Source organism: Crotalus tigris, unplaced genomic scaffold (assembly GCF_016545835.1).
Source record: "Crotalus tigris isolate CLP2741 ecotype Arizona unplaced genomic scaffold, ASM1654583v1 scf7180000019024.823168, whole genome shotgun sequence".
Classification (NCBI taxonomy): domain Eukaryota; kingdom Metazoa; phylum Chordata; class Lepidosauria; order Squamata; family Viperidae; genus Crotalus; species Crotalus tigris.
Window position 1 is genome coordinate 426,327 of NW_024097334.1, and position 23,260 is coordinate 449,586.

Sequence of the window (23,260 nt, forward strand, 5' to 3'; positions counted from 1 at the left end):
TCAATGGGTCTTGAGGGCCAGAAATAAACACTAGTCCCAGGCAACGTAAGAGCTGAACAGTTTGAATAGAAAAGGAAGAGCCTGACAGACATCCCAGAAATGAAATCCTATTACTCAGAAGTTGGGAGAAAGTAATATGTCTTGACTCAAGTGGAAGGCTGAAATCAATCCTGACAGAAAGTATCTGGGCAAGTAACTACTGTGTCCCTATGAAAAACATGGGAGTCTCTCTTTAGAAGACACTGGCTTTTCAAGCTTGACATCACAGACACCAAAAAGGTTACTGTCTCTCTCTGTGTGTTTTGGGGGAGAGGAGGGGGAGAAAAGAGGACAGTAAGCATGGGGCCAGGTCTTTACCTTAGATAAATCAGAAATGATAGAAACATTTGGGGAATATCAGTAAGCCTTCTATAGAATGCTTCATCAGAGGCTTAGAATAAAAAGCTCCTCCCAATAAAGGTTTAAAAGGCAGAAATGGCCACAGGGTATGCCTTTATTGAAAAAGAGAACCAGGACTCTTTTGAAAAAGACAAGACCAAAACATGTATGCATAGGAAGCCCTTGTGAAAACCTCCCACAAAGCCAACATAATCTGCTCTACCTTTTCCTGGAGGTGTTACGGAATTAAATTTTCCATACTGGAAGCAAGAAAAAAAAAAAAGCAGGCTCCAGAGGGAAAACATATCCCTCATAGATGGAGAGATTAATCTGGGTCAGCAGGAGGAGATACCCCAACAGATGAGATGGAATAACATGGCAAAACACAGCAAGTGTGATATAGTCAAAGGTGAGCCGAGGTGGCACAGCAGTTAGAGTGCAGTACTGCAGGCCACTTTAGCTGTGTTCAGCAGGTCAGCGGTTCAAATCTCACCGGCTCAGGGTTGACTCAGCCTTCCATCCTTCCGGGGTAGGTAAAATGAGGACCCAGATTGTTGGGGGCAATGTAAATATATATATATATACATTGCTTACTGGTGTACACCGCTTAGAGAGTGCCTGCACTTAAAGTGGTATATAAGTCTCATAAATAAATAAATAAATAAATCCCTATTGATCTTCCCCAGAACTCCGATTACCGAGAGCAGAAACCACCAGGGACTTGAGAAGGAACAGCTAGGAGAGCCATCTTCACCCCCCCTACAGAATCTGTTGCCAACAGTGATTGCTTCATTTGCACAATGGTAAAATGGGCCCCTTATCCCATCCCAGAAGCTTGATACAGACCACCAATGCATTTAACTTGGCTTTCCAAATGAACACTCAAGAATCCACAATATGAGGGGTTACAAATATTCAGACTTTATTATAAATAAGAAATACTGTTTTATACAAAAACTGCCAAGTGTTGCATTTTTGTTGTTTGTGTTCACTGCTCCTAAGCAGCAAGACCAGAGGTTGAAAGCAAAAAAAAAAAAAAAAAAAAGGGAGTGAAGGCACATAGAGGTGCTCATAGGTGTGTGTGTCTGTGTGTGTGTGTGTGTGTGTGTGTGTGTTTTAAATGAGGGGAATTCTTCAGGTGTTTCCTGTGGCACCTATTTGTATGCTTTCTGTGAGCAGCTGTTGCATTATTTTGTTATGCAAAGTAATAACTTGGACCTATACAAATGTGATAATGGCTATTATTAACACAGTATTTGTAATTAAGAGATTCAATATAAAGTCTCATTTATTTAAAAAATAAAACAAAATCTGTTACTTAAACCCAGTTTGTTTGTTTTTTAAGGGGAAAAAGGCTAGAAAGGCAATGAAAAGGCCAGAAGCACACAATTTGAATTCAATTTTGTTACTTTCTTTAATATATATATATATATATATATATATATATATATATATATATATATATATATATATATATATATATATATATATATATCTTCTTTTCTTTTTGGCAGATGATACTGTTAAAATGCAGCCATATGACTGGCTTGGTCAAATGGAAAATAGTGGTGTCACTTTTTGATTAACTGCTTCATGTATGAATGCAAGGATACAAGTAAAGTTTGGGTGAACTGTTAGAATTGAAGGCACTAGGAAAACATAAACCTTCTACACAAAGGTACATGTTGAAAGCTGAGCTCAAGATCTGCTAACGGGCCTACAGCAACAATGTATGCCTGATAACAGTTTGAGAAATACACAAAGAGCTCATGTGCTTATAACCATTCATGATTTCCTTCTGTGTAAAAATATGGTGTGCCTGGGAGGAAGGGATCTAGTTCAACCTGTTCCCTGAAATGATTGTCTTCTTTGGGGGAGGTTTATCTGTGAAAATAAGAGCAATATTATATTTTCTACAGAAGCCTAGCAAGAAGCTCATAGCCATAACATCAGAATCAATTCAAATTGTTAATGGAAACCAACAAGGCAATCCAGATAAGCTTTGGAATTCAAGTGCTATTTTGCTCCCACTATAAAAATGGAGACAAATCCAGATCTGCTTCCTATTTTGCACCATGCAGAATCTCAGCGGACAAAGTATCACTAAAAGGGTCCAAAATATGTTAGCACTTCATGAATGATAGGGCCCCAAATCCTTTGGGCATCAGTGCTGGTTTCAGAAGAGATGGGCAAGAAATTGGCCCTCCAGGGAATATACAGGGCAAAAACATCTGAAGTTGGTGTCACAGAACATATTAAAGACTAGTATGGGAATGCAATGGGGCAGGTCTGGACAGAGGAAATACTTGATCATCACCATCACCACCCCCTGCAAGGCACATCAAGAGAAAGGAGGAAAGGGCCTAAGTAGGGTGTTAATTGTGAAGAAGTGAAAGGGAACTGTGCCTCTCCAGAAACAAGACCAATTATATTTACACAGGGGAAGTGGAGAGAGAAACAGATGTCCTCACACAATAGCCATGATTTGAAACAAAGACACGAAACCCCCAAATTCACAGAAAAATATAACTTTGAAATAATTAATAGCACCAGTGTGTGTCAGATAATAAAAATTTTTCCCCTCTACGCAAATGTACAAAGTTGCATAGTGTTGAAGGGTTGGTACACAACAGTTCTCAAAAAGCAGGGGGGAGGGGTGGAAGCATCAGACCACACGAATGAGGAAACAACGGAGGCCGATATGATTTTCTCTAGTTCACAATGATGTATGAGAGATTATGAAGAAAACAAACCTTTCCCAAACAGAAAAGGGGCAAAACTTCTGAACAGGACAGACATTCATACTGAATTGCAAGCAACTCAGCTAGTCAATACTGTAACTTCTATGTTTGTCCCTAGAATTGGGCCTGGCCATTTATCTTATTTTGCCAGGGGAAAAAAAAGTCTATTGCATTTTATTGGGGTCCGGTACTTTCAGGAAAGAGACATACTCTTCATGGCAAAACCACCTCTGACTTGATATAAAGAGAATTGAAAAATCCCTTGGGCTTGTTTTGACCAGATAAAGTTAACAGCTTCATATTTCGTAGGGAAACCTAACAAGTGAAGTTCTTTCTGAATGAATTGCTTATCGCGAGGAGAAATGTTAAAATCTCTTTTTCATTTTTAAGAGACAAAAAAATCTGTCCATCCTAATCCAGTGACAGGAACAATTCTGGCCACAAGCAGGTTTTTCCAATTAAAACTGAAGCACCTGACTTTATCCTTACAGGCCCAAATGCATGCCTGCTTTACAGGCCGAGCTTTAGCACCATGGAAAACTAATATACCACTCCTTCCTCATGACTCCTCAAAAGCATTTCTGAGAACAGTCTCAGAAACAAGATACACATATACATATTGCACACTAGAAAGGTTCTTAATAGCTGGCAGCTGGCTACCAAAGCATTGAGTGGCTACTAGTTTAAGAATAGGCTCAACCTTTTCTCTTTGTTTGGGGAGAATGATGATTCTGAAACCCACCTATATTTCTCAGAATGGGTGGTTATCCTGGCCATTGCTATTTAATACTTGGTAGCCAAACTGTTTCCTTCATAGATTAACAACAATTTGCAGGAGGGCAGGAGATACAGGAATGGAAAAGGGAATGAAAAAAAAAGAGCTTGTGTTTGTGCCCTCCCTCACTTCAGTTCTCAGTACAAAGTCCATCATACTGTAAATTACAATTTCTGAGAAAAAGAATGTAGAGTGTTTGAGCAAAAGTAGTGTATAGAGTGTATGTCTTGATATCTTTCTGATCCCCCAAGGCTGGTAATTAAATTGTTTTTAGTTCATATACTTGCATTCCCCCCCAACCCCCAACTAGGAAAGAATGAACGACTGAACTGTGTGGGAGATGAGGTCAAGGTCCTGAAGAACATCATCTAGGAATTAAGGCACTCCACAGCCAAAACTGTTTCACCAGTCACTGAGGGAATGCCCCCCCCCCCCCGCCCTTGGCACACCCTTAGGGTTTTTCAATGGATGGGGTATTGAAACAGCCACTTGGCAAGGTTTTCTTGATGTCCTCTAGATTGCCAATGTCTTTCAAAATGGTGTTGATGTCCCTGTTATATTCATTGATGGCACTAGCTTGCTTTTCAGCGGCTTTCTCTAGTTCGGATACTTTCCGGTCCAAATCACTATCCTTCATCTGATTTTTTGCAGCATTTAAAGTATCTTCAATCATGCTCAGCTGACTCTGGTCCACAGGTTCCACTCGTGCTACAGAGATAGAAAAGTACAAAGTTAGGAAGCCCCCTCAATCTATTACAAAAAGTTATTTCCAATTACCAGATTGGAGAGAAAAACTGAATCTCTAATAGCAGTGTAACATTAAATGGTCTTTCGCTAAGCAAATTGGTTGTTGTTGTTTTTCTGAAGAAACAATAGATCACCCTAGCCAAACTATACTAAAAGGGAACATTTTCTTTAACATTCCAATTGTGAAATTTCAAGTTGTGGAAAAAAATTCTGTGAAACAAAATATAACTCACTCAATTCAAAGCTTCTTTTAAATGCCACCTCAGAAATTCAAATTTTGTAGCATTTGTAGATCTTCATAGTGAATATTTATATTACCAGCTGATGTTTACTTAATTTGTGATTTAGCATCTCTTTGTTTCTTGAAATGCTACCAGCATTTCACCATTAAGGTTTCTCTTTCATTTTTTTTCTTTTAACAATTCTGGAATCCCTTGCACTGGGATGGAATCAGATTGACTGAATGGAGCTGAGTGTTTATTGGCTGGATGCCCTTCCTGATGCCTATGTGGACTTTGCAGCAGATAATAACTCACTGTACCCAGAGAGAGAAATATCTGCCGCTACTTAGGATTGAACTCACAGCCTCCTGATTGTGAGGCGACAGCTCCAACTCTAGACCACCGTGCCGCTCCCTAAGGCTTCTCTCTCATATTATGCTTTAATTTTGCAGAGCAGCCATCACTCCAAGATGAACCATACAAGATCTCAGCCAGTTGCAGGATACTGGAAGCTATGCAGCAAACTAGGCTACTGTATTACCTTCTCTCATTTGTATTGAGGCACTTAGGAAGAATTTTTCTACTCAACCTTGCATTTTATTGCTCCAACCTTTTAGATACTATTGGAAGATGTGTGGAATTTTGGAGAAACAGACAGTTTCTATTTAGGATTTAAAAAAACCCCTTAGAGTTCTAGAAAGAGCTTGTGATACTCAAATAAAACTTATTTTTTCTCTAGAAAAGCAGATTGAGATATATATGTTAAATCAAATATATGGTCCTATGTTTCACAAAACTATTTGCTAGATAGTTGTCTGAAGAGCTGCTCATGTAAACAAAAACAAATGAAAGTTCTCTTTGGCTCACAACATTAGTTTTGTGTTTTCTGGATCCTGGCCAGGGAAATCTCTGCTAAGCAATGGGTTTGGAAGAGGGAAAAAAAGAGGTGTGAGGGATAGACTATTAACATATGAAAAAGAGGACATCCACAGGTTGCCCTGTGTTCAATATACATATCAATTTAGAAAGACAAAAAATAAGCACAAATGTTTAAAAAGGCCCAGTACATGAATGATTCAGCAATGACCATCAAAAGTGTTTCATTTAAGAAATTAATATGCTAACATCAAGTACAGTGTCTATTTTATGGGGATTACTATAGGTCTGCTACTCACATTATTTTTTAATTTTTTTCATTAGCCTACATAGCCTCCTTCCCAATACAATAATTGAATATATGAAGGCTGTTATTTCTATTTTAATTAATCAGAAATTTGGATTGCAAATTGCAATACTGTCTACTTGATAGTTCTGGGGTTGCCTGCTTACGTATCTTCATTTAAATTACCATACCCCATTCTAGATCTATATATTTTAGTATTTAGATTAAGTCCACAAGATGTTTAGATCAACTTTCCCAGCTGCTTCCAAGGTTAACATAGCTGTCAATACACACCAATGTTACTACTGAAAGTGCAGAGATAACCAGTCATATTGAGAAGTACTATCATCCATCTTTCACAAACAATACACACTCGAAATGTTTAGATTATAATTCAAACACTGCTTGTCAAATATCCTTGCTAGCTAAGACTCATTAGTTGAGGATCAAAACACCTTGAAGATATAGCCAAAGGCAATAACCTGACTAGTTTATGGCAGAATTTTCTAGTAAATCATCAGCTGAAAGGAAATAGGTATAAATACCTAATTTTTCAAGAAGTTCATTAATCATATTCAGCAAACTGTTCACGGAGTTCTTTGCCTTCTTTGCATTATCTTCTGCTTCCTGAGCTGCTTGTGTAGCCTGTAACATAAAATGTAAAGTATGCTTCTTATCCAATGACTCATGGGTGAACACAGTTATATGGAATGATGCCATGTCCTAATACCACACTTAGAGATTGAATTGGGATGTCCACTTCTACAAATGCCATGTTAAAATAACTGAATAATGATCACACTAATATCTATTTTCTCTCATTGATGCTTGATGTCATGTCATTTCCATAGGATGGCAAATGTCACCAGGAACAAGGTAGTCAAAGGAGGAATATTATGTGATTTCAGTGGTAAGAAGAGTTTTGCAATCTTATGACAAGAAACTATGTACTTTTACCTCGTTAAAAAAGATTAAGTATAGCATCTCTATAATGGATGAGAATCTTAAACAACCAAACAAGTTTTTTTTAGCAATCACAGTTACTTACCATTCCTGCCATCATCATATCTTGATCCACACTTTGTTGCTTCTTGTTTAACTCTTTCTCTGCTTCTGTCAATTGCTTTAGCATGTCATCAACTTCTTTGTCCAACTCGGTAACAGTCTTAAAGGTGTTGTCTGCAATCTCCTTTGTAGCACTAGCATTCTAGGATTAGCAGAAATCAAATTCTTGAAGATACTGAACATATTAAGATTAGAAAATTTGACCAAAAGCCAAGCAACACAGAGGACTGTTTATTTATTTCAACAGAGATCCACGTGCATTTGAACTTAACAGGTTCCTTAATTTAATATCTTATTAATGCCACAAGAACATTTATGAAAGACCTCAAGCTCTTTAGTCCAGGCAATCCAAAATTGTCAATGAATGTGACATTTGATCACAACAGTCCTCATGTCCCATTTGTGAATCTTGGTAATCCTTGTCGTAAATTTTCTCTAACTAAAGGGGAAAGCATCAGGTCAGAGCATCTTGCATTAATCTTTGCTTTACACATGGTATCTTGATCTAGGTCAGGGGTCTTCAAACTTGGCCCTTTTATGACTTATGGACTTCAACTCCCAGAATTCCTTAGCCAGGCACGCTGGTTGAGGAATTCTGGAAGTTGAAGTCCATAAGTCATAAAAGGGCCAAGTCTGAAGACCCCTGATCTCGGTGCTACTGAAATTATTTTAATTGCTCAGTTGATATGGCTGGGCTACACATGTTCTCTTCCCATCTCCAGAAAGAGCTAGGCAACAGTCTTGCTAATAGGCTTTGCATTCTCCAAGAGAACTATAGAGGCCTGGGTTTATAGACAACACAATTCTGCCAAGAATTGGGGGAAGACACTGCTTTTTGAATGACTCAGAACTCTGCTACCAATATATATTTTTCCCATGACTTACATTATTTACAGATGTAGCAATTCTCTCAGCATCATCAGCTTTGTTTTTTGCTTCTCTGGCATCAGCAGCCGCATTGCCTAGTGTCAGTTCTGCTTGGCGGGTCTTACTGTTTGCATCCATAATGGTCTGGGTAATGGCAGGAATTTTCCTAAGAGCTTCTTCAGCAGCAGTCTTGTTATCATTCACACGCTTATCAAAGTCTGAAACCAAGGGAAAAACAAAGTGCAGCTACAGTAGATCATACAAAATCTGTTCAGTCCAACTTTTTAGTCCAATGGCAGTCAAATTAATCCCACTGACAGTTTGCAAAAGCAAAGATGAAAATCATAGTATTAGTCCCAGGATGTCATAATCATCCCTATCTGTTACTATTCAACATTTTATTTCAACATTGAAATAAAAATAAAGGTTTCCCCTTTCCAGTTGTTTTCTAGGGGGTAGTACTCATCTCTGTTTCTTAACCAAAGGAGCCAACATTGTCCAAAGACATTTCCATGGTCATGTGGCCATTATGACTTTACGCTGAGGCACATGGGACCGTTACCTTCCCACCAAAGTGGTATCTATTCATTTACTCACATTTGCATGCTTTTGAACTGCTAGGCTGGCAGGACCTGGGGCACATAATTGGAATTCACCCCATCATGTTGGTGTTTGGGTTTAAACCTGGGCCATCAGCTTTCCAGCTGACAGCTCAGCACCTTGAAATATTATTTAGCTATCATTGGCTGACATAATCTCCCTACAGTATAATCTATAGGACATTCCCCCCCCCCCCAATGTGACGTGAACATAGTACTTAAGTTTTACCAACTCCTTTGTTTTACACTTGTTCCTAAAATCTTAATTTATATATAGCTATAATTCTGAAGGAATTATGGCTTGTGTCTGAAATGCATGATGGAAACTTGCATCAGATGACTGTAATATCCAACTTCATATTGTCTATACCCAGTGCTTTTTTTCTTAAAAAAAAAAAAAAAAGGTGGCGGAACTCCATTCTGGGCATTCTATGAGAAAAAAAGCCCTGTCTGTACCTGCCTTGCACATACTTATGCCCTAAAATGATTTAAGACACAATTCCCATTGGCCCAATCAATGATCAGAGATGATGAGAACTGTGAACCAAAATTTTGGAAGAATTAAGACATGGAAGGCTGCCTTATTTTTACTGACAGTAACTATTCAGTTTCAAATAGAAGATGTCTTTCTTATTACTATTTGGAGATACAGGGAGTTGAGCATGGGAACATCTCCATGCAAAATACATGTTCCACCACTGAGATGCAATTTCTGGAAAACAGCAAGGGTCCAAGAGATTGCTTATTCTTCCTTTAAAAAAATCTGGGAACACAGCGTGAAGCAAGGAAATGAATTTTTCAGTGTTGCAGCCATTGCCCTTATTTTCAAGAACAAGAACAACAGGCATTTTTAGAAAAAAAAAATAGTGGTTAGTTTGAAGCATTCTAAGGTATTTTTGTGTCTTGCCTAATTTTTCCTTGCTTGTTATTCTGCATTTTGCTATTTTGTATGTGCAGAGATATTTTATCTATTATAGATATTTGTGTCTGGTATGTACATCTTAAAGAATTATCATTTTTTTTTCTTTTTGTGGAGGTAAATATGGTTTGGCAGTGGGACTCATATCCCACTTCTGCCTTGTGTTCAAGTCCTTGGTCAAAAATTTGTTTCTGCGCCTCGCTTTTCCTTTTATAAAATAAGTTTTATAGCAAACAAATAATGATTTTTTAAAAATTAAAAAGTAGTCTTAGGATCTGGAGATTAGGTCCTACATCTCCCTGACATTTGGCTTAGAGAGAAATTATTTTTCCTTTTAGCCTATTGGTTTGTTTTTCTGGAAAGTCCATGTTTTATAATTGGCTGCACTTACTATGGCATGTGTTTTGCAAGAATATTACAAAGCTAGCAATATCTTCCAAGTAAAAAGTCTTAAAGGGTTTAGGAACCTCTGCCCTTTTCTTTTTGCTGATTTCAATTACTAGTTCCTAGCCTTACTTCCCAAGAAATTCCTGTCCATTCCCAGGAAATTGAATTCTGCCTTTCCCACAAAGTGAAACAGAACTGTCCTTTCAACAGAATACATTCTACAGTAGAGATAGAGATGGGAAGAACCAGAATTATAGACTTAGCAAGACAACAGCTTGATTCCTGCTCAAAGAGAAGTCTGTTCTGGCAGGACATCCTGCCATTCTGTCACATGGCTCTTCAGGAAGTTAGGCTGCCTACCTTTCAAATTGTTGAGGATCTCATTGGCTTCCCGGAGTGTGTTGCTTCCCTTCTTGGCAGCTTCTTCGGCCAAAGCTTTGGCAGCATCTGCTCGAGCCAAAAGCTGATCAGCAGTCTAAGCAAATACACAGCAAATTATCGCATGTGCTCTTCTGACACATCTGGTCAAATTCTAATGTTCAAACAGCTTCAAAGAGAAAAGCAGTTTGCTCGAAATGCAAAGTCATTTCTATATTCATTTCTATTCTATATGTATCTATGCTAACAAAAAGGCGTGAGGCAGGGATAAAAACTTGCAAATCTAATTTACTGAGATCCCACTTTCTTCCTCATCTTAATTTTACCTGCAAAAGTAAGTCTAAAGAACAAAGTTTTATTATCCTTTATAAATAAACTTCGCCTTTGACTTGGATAAAAAGGAAAGGTTTTTTTTGTCACTATCAAGAAAGTAATACTAGATGCAAGAAAGGATAAGGTCTCTAAAGTACAACGAGTCCGCCAACCCCCAGTCCATGGACCGGCACCCGTCCGCAGCATGCCAGCAAGCGGGCTGCACAAACAAGCAAAGCTCCATCCTCGGGATGCAGGCAGTATTGAAAACCACTCCCCCTCTGTGGAGGGTCCGTGGAAAAACCTTTCTCCATAGTACCAGCCCCTGCTGCCCCCAAAATTGGGGACCTCTGCTCTAGCCAATTGTTATCACATGAAAAAAAATGTGGAATCACGTGGTAGATAGGTATCATTCCAGTAGTTATCAAATGTAAATAAAACAAAAATAAAAACAAGTGATGTGTACCACACAATGTAGTCTTTATGCTGATAGACTCCACATCTTCAAGAAAATGATCAAAGAGCATAATGAATGACCATTACAGTTCTGCAATATGTGGTAAATTATGAGTGGGTTATGTACACAACACAGCGTATGTTCTTGACATATCAGGGACAAGAATTTATGCTAGTTATTATAACTGACCTGCTGCTCTGTCTTGCCTTTCTCCAAAAGATTCTGAACTTCCAATTCTTTCTGTCTCATGTCTTTTCTTAGATCTTCATAATTCTTTAGTTTGTCTTTAATGAGCAGTTCTAACTCCTGGGCTTCCTCCTTGATATTCTTTGCCTCATTCTGAAATATGGAGAAAAGGTAGGAAGAAAAACAGTTTCAGCAAATTTAAGAAACCTAAACTGATATTTCATCCTACACATTCAAGAGACTGTTCTTATAAAACTATCAGCTGATGGACTGGATCAAACATGCCCCTTAAGGAGATTCCAGACCTGATGCAGATCTCATTGTGCTCTCTGTAGCACATCTTTGATTAATGGAATGCTGAAGATGTTGTCTTCAGGAATACTCAAGAATCATAACCTTTTTCCACCATTTCTTTTAAACATTGTACAATTTAAATGGACTGGGCACTTGCCATTATGCCCAGTGCAAGTCTTCTCCTTCAAATCCTTTCCCCCCCCTAATATATTAAGATGAAAGGGAGGGTTTTGCAATGTTTTAATAAGGCCTCAAGGTATGCCTTGGATGCTGGTATAAGCATGAGTAATCAAAATATAGCATATTTTCACTTCCTATGCTTTCCACTATTTCTGTACAACTGAAAAAAGGAAAATTGAACTAAAGAGGCCACTATCTCTGCAAGGAAAAATCAGGGTTCCAAGTTATTTCATAAGTGTCTTTCCAATCTATGTATTTGTTTGTTGGTCCTAGGAGTAGAGAACTCAAAAAAAGCTAAATCATGGTGGAACCTGATTAGTAATTGGAAGAAAGATCTTTAGGAAATCCTGGGTGGTAAACTAGACTGGGAAGTAAAAAAATATTTTAGTATCAAGCCCTTATGACCAAGGAAGCTAGATTCACATAGTGAATTTTGAATCAGATTTAATGTCAAGAAAAAAGGGTTGGCTTATACTTTCCTGGAAACTAGGTATGTATACCACAGCCCTCTCTTTTTTGGTTAGTACATTAAAACAGAACAATTCTGAGCCATCTAATCCTTCTTTTCACGGACTCCTAATAGATGCCCTGTTTAAGAGTTGAATCTGAGAAAAAGTCCTTCTGGTCCTCGTCTATCCTGTTTTTAAAACCTTTCCCTTTCCCAGACCCAAGAATGCTGATATACTCAGAAGAAAATGAAAAGATCTGCATTTTCAAGAAAAGGACATGGATGTGTCTACTACACAAGCATCACAAGACTGGATGCATTTGAGAACAACTTTAGCTACTTTCCAAATTGTATCCATGTTAGATAGCTTTAAAACATTCTTCATACTTTGATCTAAATTTGGGGTTATTCAGTCTTTCACATGATTTGTTTTAAAAAGCATTTCATAAATAATTCCTCAGCCAAAGTTAAACTTCAAGTATTGTCACCTAAAATAAGCCAGTACAATTTTCAAGATTTGCTAACCATATCTAAATGCCTTCAGCAAGGAGCCCATCTCAAAATACCTCTAGCCCTGCAGTGTCTATGGATGGCAGAGTGGTCAGATTTGCGTAGATTTGTAGAGCTTTTTCTCCAGCTTCTTTTGCTTCTGCAGAGACCTTATTTGCCTGCTTTTCTAGGTCTCGTGCAATATTCTTTGCTTGGTTATACCTGAGAAACAAAAACATTCCATTAGTGTTCTGTGTGGTTTGCTCACCTAAGGCTGGAGTAAGAAATGTCTTTGTAGCCAATGATAATTTTGGGGGGATGTTGAGATCTGCAATATGGGTAGGACCGTATGTCACATGAAAGCAGGAGCTAAAGACTCCTCACCTTTGATTTAAGAATATTGTTTTTTTCTTTGAGCTCGGTGTTCAGTTTTTCCCAAGAGAAAATAAAACTCAAATGGAAAGAGGCTTTCAATGGCAGGGCACAAATTTGCCACAGGAAGCCCTTCTTCTTTATTTAAGCCCTTCTATTATCTTAGAAGGCAGAAAGAAAAAGTTCCCCTCATTCCAATTTGACCTCTGGAGGCTATGTCAGGGCTTTTCAACCTTTTCACCTATTGTGCCACTTTTAGGATATGGCAACATCCGAGTACCATCAGTTGCCCAGCAAGGTGTCAAAAACTTGATGACCAAAAAAAAAAAAAAAGTGATAAAGTACAGGTAGTCCTTGACTTACAACAGTTCGTTTAGTGACTGTTCGAAGTTACAATGGCACTGAAAAAAGTGCCCCCCAAGGCACAGCCGAGCAAGACACCTGCCTGCCCGCCCGGCCGCGCTCTTCCTCCTTTCAGAGGTTTTCATTGTTGTGAACATTTCTGTTGAGGATTTGCAGTGGGGGTGAGGTTTAGTATTTATTCCCTCCGTCTGCTGGGTGGTTGCAGCAGGTTTTAGTCACTTCACATGACCCTGGGACACTGTGACCTTCATAAATATGAATCAGTTGCCAAGCATCTGAATGTAAATCACAAGACTCTGGAGATGCTGCAACATTCCAGCTGATCAGTGCTTCTTCTGGGCTCAGCAGAAGTGCCAAGATCAGTGCTGCTTTCCAGCTGATCGGTGCGTCTTCTGGGCTCAGCAGAAGCGCCAGAATCAGCGCCGAGCTCCAGTTGGAGCCTGGCACTATTCCTGGCGCTTCCGCTGAGCCGACTGCCCTGCAGCTCCAGCCATCTCTCGCTCAGTCTTGTGAGGTGCTGCCACCAGTTCAGCTCATTCCCCTCCCCTGCTACCACTTTTCTAGGATGGTCGAGTACCACCTGCCAGGTGCCAATGTACCACAGGTGATACCCATACCACTGGTTGAAAAGCCCTGGGCTGTGTGAGTCCAAACTGAACTGTGAGAACAAAAACATGACATATTCTGTGATATCTTTACATGTAGTCCTTGACTTACCACCAATAGTTTAGGGACAGTTACAAAGGCACTAAAAAAAAGTGACTTTATGATCATTTTTTACACTTACGACCATTACAGAATCCCCATGGTTATGTGATCAAAATTTGGGTCCATGGCAATTGGCATGCATTTATGACAATTGCACTGCCCCAGGATCATGTAATCACCATTTGCGACCTTCGCAGTCAGCTTCTGACAAACAAACTTAATGGGGGAAGCCAGATTTGCTTAATGACCGCATGATTCATTTAACATCTTCAGTGATTCACTTAACAATTCTGGCAAAAAAAGATTGTAAAATGGAGCACAAATCACTTAACAATTGTGTTGCTTAACAGTGGAGATTTTGGGTTCAATTGTGGTCATACAATTGAGGACTACCCATACTATGAAAAACCAAGGCAATTAATGTGCTTGATTTAAATCAAGAAAGCAACAAACTCAAATCTGCCCTCTGCTTTGGAGGTTTATTGGCTGACATCAAGCCAATCCTTCTCAGACTAATCCAACCTCAAGAGAGCTGTTGCTATAAGAATGAACTAGGAGGAAAGAGTATTATGTATGTTGGTTTGAGTTCTTAGAAGAAAGGTGAGGCTCAAACATAACAAGTAAGTAATTAAGTACATATAGGACAACTTCCCAACATTTAAACAAGCCAAATTTCACTTTGTAGCTTTCTGTATTGTTAAAACTAGAAGTTAGTATTAATTTGCTTGAATCTATCTAGTCCCTAATCCTCTAGTTTCCAAGTTTAATAGCAGTTCCAAGTTTATTGGAGCTGACAGCTACCAGCTTTTCTACAGAAACTATAGCAAACTATTTGCCTTCAAGTTTATGCTTTAAGACCTACATCTCTGAGGAATACATCTAAGCCAGGATTTCTCAACCTTAGCAGCTCTCAGGTATCTGGACTTCAACTCTAAATCTTAAGAATTAGTATGAGAGCCATGTAATTCCTAGAAAAGTTGTATTCCTATTCTTATCCTTAAGACCCCCAAAGCAAGCCAAAATGCCCCCCCAAAAAATGGAGGAGATTTGGAAATATTGAAATGTGGCCATTTTAATTCCTTAATTTAATTTCAGCAGCCTGATCTCATGTTACTGGGACTAAACACAGCCATTAGCTACTCAATAACCATGAAAAATGCTTTGCATTGGTCCTGGATCTTATTTGGTTCAATAAATCTTTATTTAAAAAATTGCTCATTTTCCCCCTGCAGCTTGCAAGGAGATCCTGCCAGATCCTGTGCGCTCTTGAAATGAGTTTCATAAACAGCGCGTAGCACTACTATTACAAGGTGTTTACCAAGAGGCTGTTAGGGCTTTTGATGAAGTCATTGCTGGGGTTCTAAAGCCCAAAGCTAAACACTTGCATTCTAAATCTTGGCTTTAATCTCAGATATACACCCGGATTGAGCAGCATCATTTCAACTGGGTTGATTTTCTGAAGTGATTTCCCCCCCCCCCATTCTTTTTTCCCCTGGACTAGTCAGTATAGCAGCAAGGCCAATAATACCCCTGCTGTTATTTGTTTTCACTGAAATGAATAATATGTGGGTTCTTCGCATAAGGGGATGGTATGCTTTTTATTTATTTACTAGCAGGCAGGTAGGCAGGCAGCCTTGCCTGAAAAAAAAAGCCAGATAAAAGATGGGGCTTTACTGTATTATTAAAATAGAAGGTTCAGGTTGATTTGCTGAGTTTTGGGAACATATAGGCTCTTGAGCCTGCTGATGTTAAGCTTTCAGGGATAAGACTTTTGTATAGTTTCAGATATGGATTTCTACGAATATTGGTTTCAGAGCAAGGAGTCTGATTGTTTCATATAACTGGAACCCTGGAAATTCTTCAAAGAAGACAGCCAATTCTGAACAATGGAATGGAATGTCTCCAGTGCAGCTGTTTTATAGCAAGCTCAAACATATGTTTTGTTTCATATACATGGCTAGTGGTCATACTTCTGCAGGTAGAAAGCTGCCTAAGAAGGAAATCATGGGTTATGAGTAATACTGATTGGTCACAATTTGTGGGGTATCTGAATTATTTATCCCACAAAAATTCACCTGCTTACCACTTATCCTGGCCACTCTTGACGATGATTGCAACACTGTACTCATAGACAATAAGAACCACGCTAAGAGTCACAAGACGGCTGTCATATACAACACTGTTTGTGATCAGGGGGTCCCAGTGGGGATTGAAGGATTGTTGCTATTGTTATTGTAGTTGTTATTATCTTCTGTTTTGCTACTAGTATAAGCAGAAAATAGTTGGGATATGGGATCTGTGATTGCCTGCAGCAGCTGACAAAGGATCTCAGAAATCTCTTCTCCAACCCCCCCCCCAAGTCTATTGTTTTTCTTACTGCGTTTCCTGTCCTCCAATGATCCACCTCTTTTCCTCTATTCTTTATTCTTCCTCTCAACTTTATGTGTATTTGATAATTTTATTAATTGATTGGGCATCATTGAAATGGGATCCTGAAAAAGATATTTTCTGTTCTTTAAGCACCAGCTAGCACACATCAAATGTTGTGTCTACAAATGCTTTTTACTGTATCATTACAACCTAAAAATAAATGAAGAATAACCAGTATGTGCTTATTTCTATTTAATATATTTGCTCTTGAGAAATAGTTGTTTTGCTATAATATTTCACTTCAATAAGTGAAGCTAGCAAATGAGATGAGGAAGTTCTTGTTCTGTAAAATACCATTTAAAACAATAAGTTTAAGCGCATTTGAATACCCATATAGTTCATAGATATCCCTCTTTGAATTCTTCAGACTGAGACAGGAATTAAGAAATAAAAAGAGAAACAGCTCCTCTTCACAATTCTTTAAACCACCAGGAGTATCCTGACTCTGAAAAGCAATTCACACATTTTAAAACAAAACAACTATATGCATCAGAAGCTTCCATGTTTTAGACTTACTTTCTATTTAGGTCACCAATGTCATTCATTGTTTCATTCTCTCCTGCTAGTGTGTCCAAGAGTAGCTTATATGCTTGTGATGATGTATCGTTTGCTTCTTTAGCTATTTTCTCAATATTATCCGCTTCCGCTTTATGCCTGGGACATAAAAGGGAAGGAAAACAAATGATTTGAAGTATGCTACTATTTGTATTTTCCTTTCCAAGCATCATTATCATCATCATCATCATGCATGCATGGTTTCAAAGAGACCAATAATATGTCATCCTATTTCAGTTTCAACTGCATGGCATAAATTGTGCTTCTGTTGATAACTAACTCAATCCAAGTTAAACAAGAACCTGTTTCTGTGGCAAATACACCATCATGGAGATTTTGAGAATGGGGCTGATTTCTGACCTAGCATCGTGTTCTGGAGAGGCACTAGTGCAGCCTTCATTCCACGTTATCCCGGTTCCATGCTTCCAATCATCTCTGCTTTCTACCTTTGACCTAAATCTGCAAATGCCTCCATTCCCATCTGTTGGAAAGGATTACCACAAAGATTCTCCTCTAAATCTTGTGGCAGATTACATCATTCCCATTGTTCAACAGTATTGCTCAAACAGGAAATGAGTGACGCAAAATGGGAGGGGGGGAGAAGGAGATGCTTGCCATGACAATAAATTAAAACTCAGTTTGCTGGAACTTGTCCTCAAACCAGAAGATGGAGAGAAAGGCTTTAATTGGTTTGAGCAAGTGAGTCGCAGAATGCCATAATCACTGTAGAAACATACTGTAGATTAGAAGTAAGATTTTTCACTCCTTCTGAGTCCCTTCTTACAAAATGTTTTCTATTTAGAATCAGAATCTATTAAGAATTAGAATTATGTGATAAATATAAAATAAAAGTGCGGCCCACATTTTCCGCGAATAGGAAAATCATGGGATTCCTTCATTTTAAATAAAAACAGCCCATTCTTTCCAAGCTGAAAACTTTAAAGAGAAAAGCTGCATACAGTAAATGCTCGTTTACAACCTAGGTAATGCAGTATATATGTATCTATATTTTTGCAATTGATAAGATGTAACCTTTAATACAATTAAATAACCAGAAGCAACACAATTCAAAAAATGTATAACTGCCCCATTGCGGGTTTCTTTCAATCAGTTCTTTTCAGAGCAGAAAAGAGAAGGGGATTGTTTTTTAAAAGGAGTGAGATTTGAGGACAGCAGAAAGAATATGGAAGAAGAGAACATTCCCTCCAAAGAATTGAGGGAGGAGACCTTAGGCTGAAGGAGATGTAGGGAAGTTACCATTTAATGCATGATGGACTTGGCAAAAAGTTTAAATAAAGTAGGGAGATGGTAGTCTACTGGATTTCTCAACAATCTGTCAAATATAGGCATGGTTAAAATTATCCATGAGAATAAAGGGAGCATCTCTCACCGTACAGCCAGTTGGCGAGCTTCTTCTGCCAGGACAGTCATGTTGTTGGGGTCACTGGTTGATTCTGGTGGAGTGATAGACTGAAAGAGGAACCATAAAACTTTCAAAAACCATTTCTTGCATTTTACAATACTACAAGCAAATAACAGCTGCTTGTATCAGAGATAAGAAACAGAGAGGTGTTGCTATATCAGGCAATCTAGTGTTGTTCATCTATTTTGTCTGGACCCTGAAGGGCTGAAGTTTGCAGTGCCATCGTTTCCTGTGAGTTTCACCACAGGTACACATTGTACATTAAAAGCAATAAAGACAGAAAATGTATATCGTGATATTTTAGGAGGGGAAAAAATTATAATATTTGAAAGCTGATGTACAAGTAATTGTTATCCAATTGCTGACAGTTTATTATTTTTTAATACGTGATGCAGGACACTAATACTGGTCTAATGATCATAAGGTTGAAATGGAAAAATTAGAAAATTCAACAAAGAAATAAATAACTGTCAAATAAATCAGACTGATGAAAACTGAGTTATATTTTTTTCTGTATTCTTCCCTTCTAGGTACCAGTTTGTAAGTCAGAGATAAAATATGGGATTGCATATTACTTGTCTACAAAGCCCCATTCACATATCAAGAAATTGAATCGGTCACTGGAAATTCATGAAGCTGTTTTCAAATACAAGCAGAAACTGAGAAAGGCAAGGAGAATGCAATGTTTTTCTGGCTATTCATTGTATTTGTTAAAAATACAGTAAAACAAATCATGATTGTTCTTAAACACTTTCACATGATGTACTGACAGAAAAAAATGTCCAGGGCAAGAAAAGCACATCAGGAAACGCAGCTAGAAAACCTCGATTCTTGACCACCATGGAAAATCAGAGACTTGCAGTAAGAACTTATCAAGAAAAAATAAATACTTTTCAAAAGGAGATGCTGCAACTAATTCAAACAACAATGACTTCAAAACACAAAGAAATCCAAAATAACTTTGAAAACATAAACCAATTCATCTCCAATTTAACTTTACAACAAAAAAAATGGACTTGTAAAAATATTAAAGTTTTTTGGATTATGATTTGGTGGAATATTCAAAAGGTTTTTAAAAGGAAGATTAAGTTTACTCCCCAATTATTTATTTTGGGTATTTTTGTGGATTTTAATGCTAAAGAAACTATTTTAATGTTGAATTTAATAACAGCAGCAAGATTATTGGTTGGTCAATATTGGAAGAAGGACTCTCTGCCTACTTTAGAAGAATGGGTATTTAAGGTTTCTAATTTAGCAGACATGGCCAAAATTTCTGCTTATTTAAAGGATCATTCACATGAGAGATATGTTATTGTATGGAGAAGATGGATAGAATATGTTCAGAAGAAATATGGAACTACAAAGTTTCATTTATTTTATGAATAATGGATTTGTTTATAAAATTATGATGTTAAAGTTTGAAGGGAGTTAAGGGTTAGTATGATTTTGGTTATTGTATAATTAGTAAAGTTAAGTTGATTATGTTTAATATGTTTGTATAACCCTGTACTTGGCTCTGGGAAGTCGGGGGGAGGGAGAGGGGGTGGGGGGAGGGTGGTGGGGGGAGGGTGGGTTAGAGGTTAAATAGGTCAGATAAGTAGAAATAGTTTTATTGTATATAATATTGATGTTGTAATTTGGAGAGAGGAATTGCTCGGGCATTTTCCCTGGACTGCATCCGGAGTGGGATGAGAAGGTAGGAGGAAGGGGAGAAGCAAGTAGGAAGGTGGAGGAGAAAGAGGAGAGGAGGAGAGTGGTGAGGAAGAAGAGGGAGGAAGAGGGAAGTCAGGGAGGAAGTCAGAGGGAGGATGCGGTTTGGGGGGAAATGAGTGAGCAATACCGAAAGTTGTGTGTATAAATTTATTTTACTCTTTATCTGAAGTATTTTGTATGAGTATAATGAAAAATGGAAAATAAAAACTTAAAAAAAAAATCCCAGGAAATAACAATAGAGAAGGAGCAGATAAAACAGATAACTGAACACAAATTCAAGGACAGAGACTCTCTTTCTTCTCTTCTCTTCTCTTATTTCTTGATATGAGTAATATAAAAGAGTTAGAATGGCTTATATATAAGGACATATTTTACATATTTAAATGTGATTGATTTTAAGAAAATTACAATGAATTAAAAAAATGTTTTGAATAAGAGTTAAAAGACCAGATGACTAGATTTATTAAATGTAATATTTATAGATTAAATATATTCTTAATTATGGTAAAAAAAAATGTAAAATTTTTGGAAATAAATATGGATTAGCTTAGAGGAAACATGGACAGTAGTATACTATCTTTTTATCCCTCTTTACTTTTGTTCTTTTTTTCTCTTTTTTAAGTCTTATTTATTCCTTAAGTAAGGTAAAAGTTATGGGATGGCTTACATGAGAAAAAATAGCCAGTAAGAATGTCTTGAATATTGTGGGGGGAAAAAATGTAAACAAGAACTGTAAACGGGATCTATGATGAGGCAACTAGAGTGGCTAGATAGAAAAAAAATATTATATTGATGTGATTATTATTTGTGGAAATATTACAAAAAAAATTATATTCAATTGTTATTTATCAAAACAATAAGAATTGTATTAACTTAAGGTTGGTAAAAGAGAACATTATGGGAAGAAGAGGAAAGTAAGTAAAGCTATTATGTGGATTATAGATCATAGAAACCAATTATTAGTGAATGTTTTTTAAATGTAAACCCAGACAACACACTGTTTACCGAATACTAAGGTGACCATGTTAAAAAATTAATAAAATATATTATATATAAAAAAGGAAATGCAGCCATGCTTATCAGTATGAGAGTGCAAATGATTTCAATAAGGTTTCCTTACGAATACCAATCTTGGTATCTGATTACAGAGAGAATGTTTTATATTCAGCCAAAGAGCAATGCAAGGGGGAATTGTTTGATGGAGATGCTTCAATCCCAATCTCTGAAATGGGGCTACAGAAAGAAGAAATGAGCCCGCTCAGGGCTTCTGAGATGGTCTCCTTGCATTGTTCAATTGCTTTGGTTTAACCCAGCGGTTCTCAACCTGTGGGTCGCGACCCCATTTGGGGTCGATCGACCATTTCACGGGGGTCGCCAAACAACGCGATCCGCCATTTTTTTCTTCAGCCGGCGCAGGGGGCGGCGCCGCACATGCGCACCGCAGGGGGCGGCGCTGCACATGCGTGCCGCGCAGGGGGCGGCCCCGCGCATGCGTGCCGCGCAGGGGGCGGTGCCACGCATGCGTGCCGCGCAGGGGGCGGCGCCGCGCATGCGCGCCACCTCATGACCAGGGTTGCCGGTATAAAAAGATTGAGAACCACTGGTTTAACCGAAACATTTTCCACAGAAGACTATTAAAGCCAGTCCAGTAGGTGCTTCCGAATGATGTGGCAACATCACTCTGGTACCTAAATGAGGGTTCCATGTTTGGTCAAGCCACCCTGAAGGAGTGCTTGTCAAAGGATTGATCAAGACCAAGAGACTCTTCAAGACTTTGCACATGCTCACGCCAGCAGTCCTTGAAAATGTTCTGCAGCAGGGCCACCTTTTGTTCTGCACTGGGAGCCATAAAATTCTATACATTGGATCATCTTGGGTAATGTCTCTTACTTAGCAAAAATATACCACATCTTTAGTTCATTTGAAATTCTCATTGTAAGTCCATCTTTACTAGATATTGCTCGGCTTTCATCATTTCCCAACATGATTTCACACCCTCCCGCCCAAAAAAGCTAGGCATTTGGGGAGGGGGAAATAAGCAATATTCATTATGCAGGTCAATGCCTGTAATAAAGATTTGATTGAGCAATATTCATTTTTGAAAAGCATCATTCTGGCACTCATGAAACCCTGATTAATCCTATTGTGAGGTATGAAATGTAAAGAGAGAATGCAAATCTCACTCACCACATTGGCAATAGCCATCCTTGCCTTGTGGAGCATATTTGAAGCACTGTCAATCAGCCCCTCTGTGTTTTCCACCTGGCCCTGAGCTTGCTCAGCCAGGTTTTCTGTCTGTTTCACTGTATTCTGGATGTTCCTCAGCCGACCAAGTTGACTAGAAAGTGTTCTGTTAATTTCCTGCAGACGATCCATCAACCCCTGGTCGACATCTGGAATAAACAAAGGAACAATGAGTCACACAAAGAAATGGGCAAATACAAGTTTATTATCCCATGTTTTTAATTGATTTTATGAAATGAGAGAATGGGCACTTCTTGCCTCAAACAGAAAAGTGGCTTATAAATCCAATGAATAAATACAACAATGAAAGGAGATTATGAACTACTTTAAGGTTTTGCTGGGATTTGCCAAAACCATGACCATAGAAAATATGAAATACTAAGCATGGATTTTTACATAGCAGCTTCACAAAATGACCTTTCATCTCTAGAACAGTATGGGTTTTGTACGTCTTCAGAGGAGAGAATTCTCCACTAAGATCAAACGCAGCACACCAGATAATTCAGTAAGAAATCTTCCTTGTTTTTTTTCCAATTTATCTCTTCTGTAAAGTTTTTCACTTATCTCTAACACAAATCAAGTTAAATGTATCTGCTAACATACATGACCTTTGCTTTCCTTTTTCTTTTCTGAATGACACAGCATAGTTTTAAAATAACTGGAAGTAAAAATTTTAGGTTTTGTGGGCTTAATAATATTCCAAGAAGCACCACGGATATACATAAACAAGAAACTGAGAAGAAAACCCACTCAACTTTGTTTCTATTGCTCACATGGAGTACTCCTCTAATCTTTTATTTCAAAGTACAGTGGGTATTAGTATATAATATATGCATGCATTTGATTC

At 38.1% G+C, this 23,260-nt stretch overlaps 1 protein-coding gene across 1 annotated transcript in view; it reads right to left on the reverse strand.

Annotated features, from left to right (window-relative positions):
- Positions 1-1,860: 1,860 nt before the first annotated feature.
- The window catches only part of LAMC1 (laminin subunit gamma 1), a 164,444-nt gene continuing 143,044 nt past the window's right edge, over positions 1,861-23,260 (reverse strand). Inside the window, exons 19-28 of the mRNA XM_039358561.1 lie at positions 22,357-22,562; positions 18,424-18,503; positions 16,995-17,132; positions 12,683-12,827; positions 11,198-11,347; positions 10,222-10,336; positions 7,975-8,174; positions 7,073-7,231; positions 6,570-6,669; positions 1,861-4,602 (exon numbers count right to left, since the gene is read on the reverse strand). Coding sequence (XP_039214495.1) covers positions 4,346-4,602; positions 6,570-6,669; positions 7,073-7,231; positions 7,975-8,174; positions 10,222-10,336; positions 11,198-11,347; positions 12,683-12,827; positions 16,995-17,132; positions 18,424-18,503; positions 22,357-22,562 — 1,550 coding nt within the window. The 3' untranslated portion in view covers positions 1,861-4,345. The remainder of the gene's footprint in view (positions 4,603-6,569; positions 6,670-7,072; positions 7,232-7,974; positions 8,175-10,221; positions 10,337-11,197; positions 11,348-12,682; positions 12,828-16,994; positions 17,133-18,423; positions 18,504-22,356; positions 22,563-23,260) is intronic.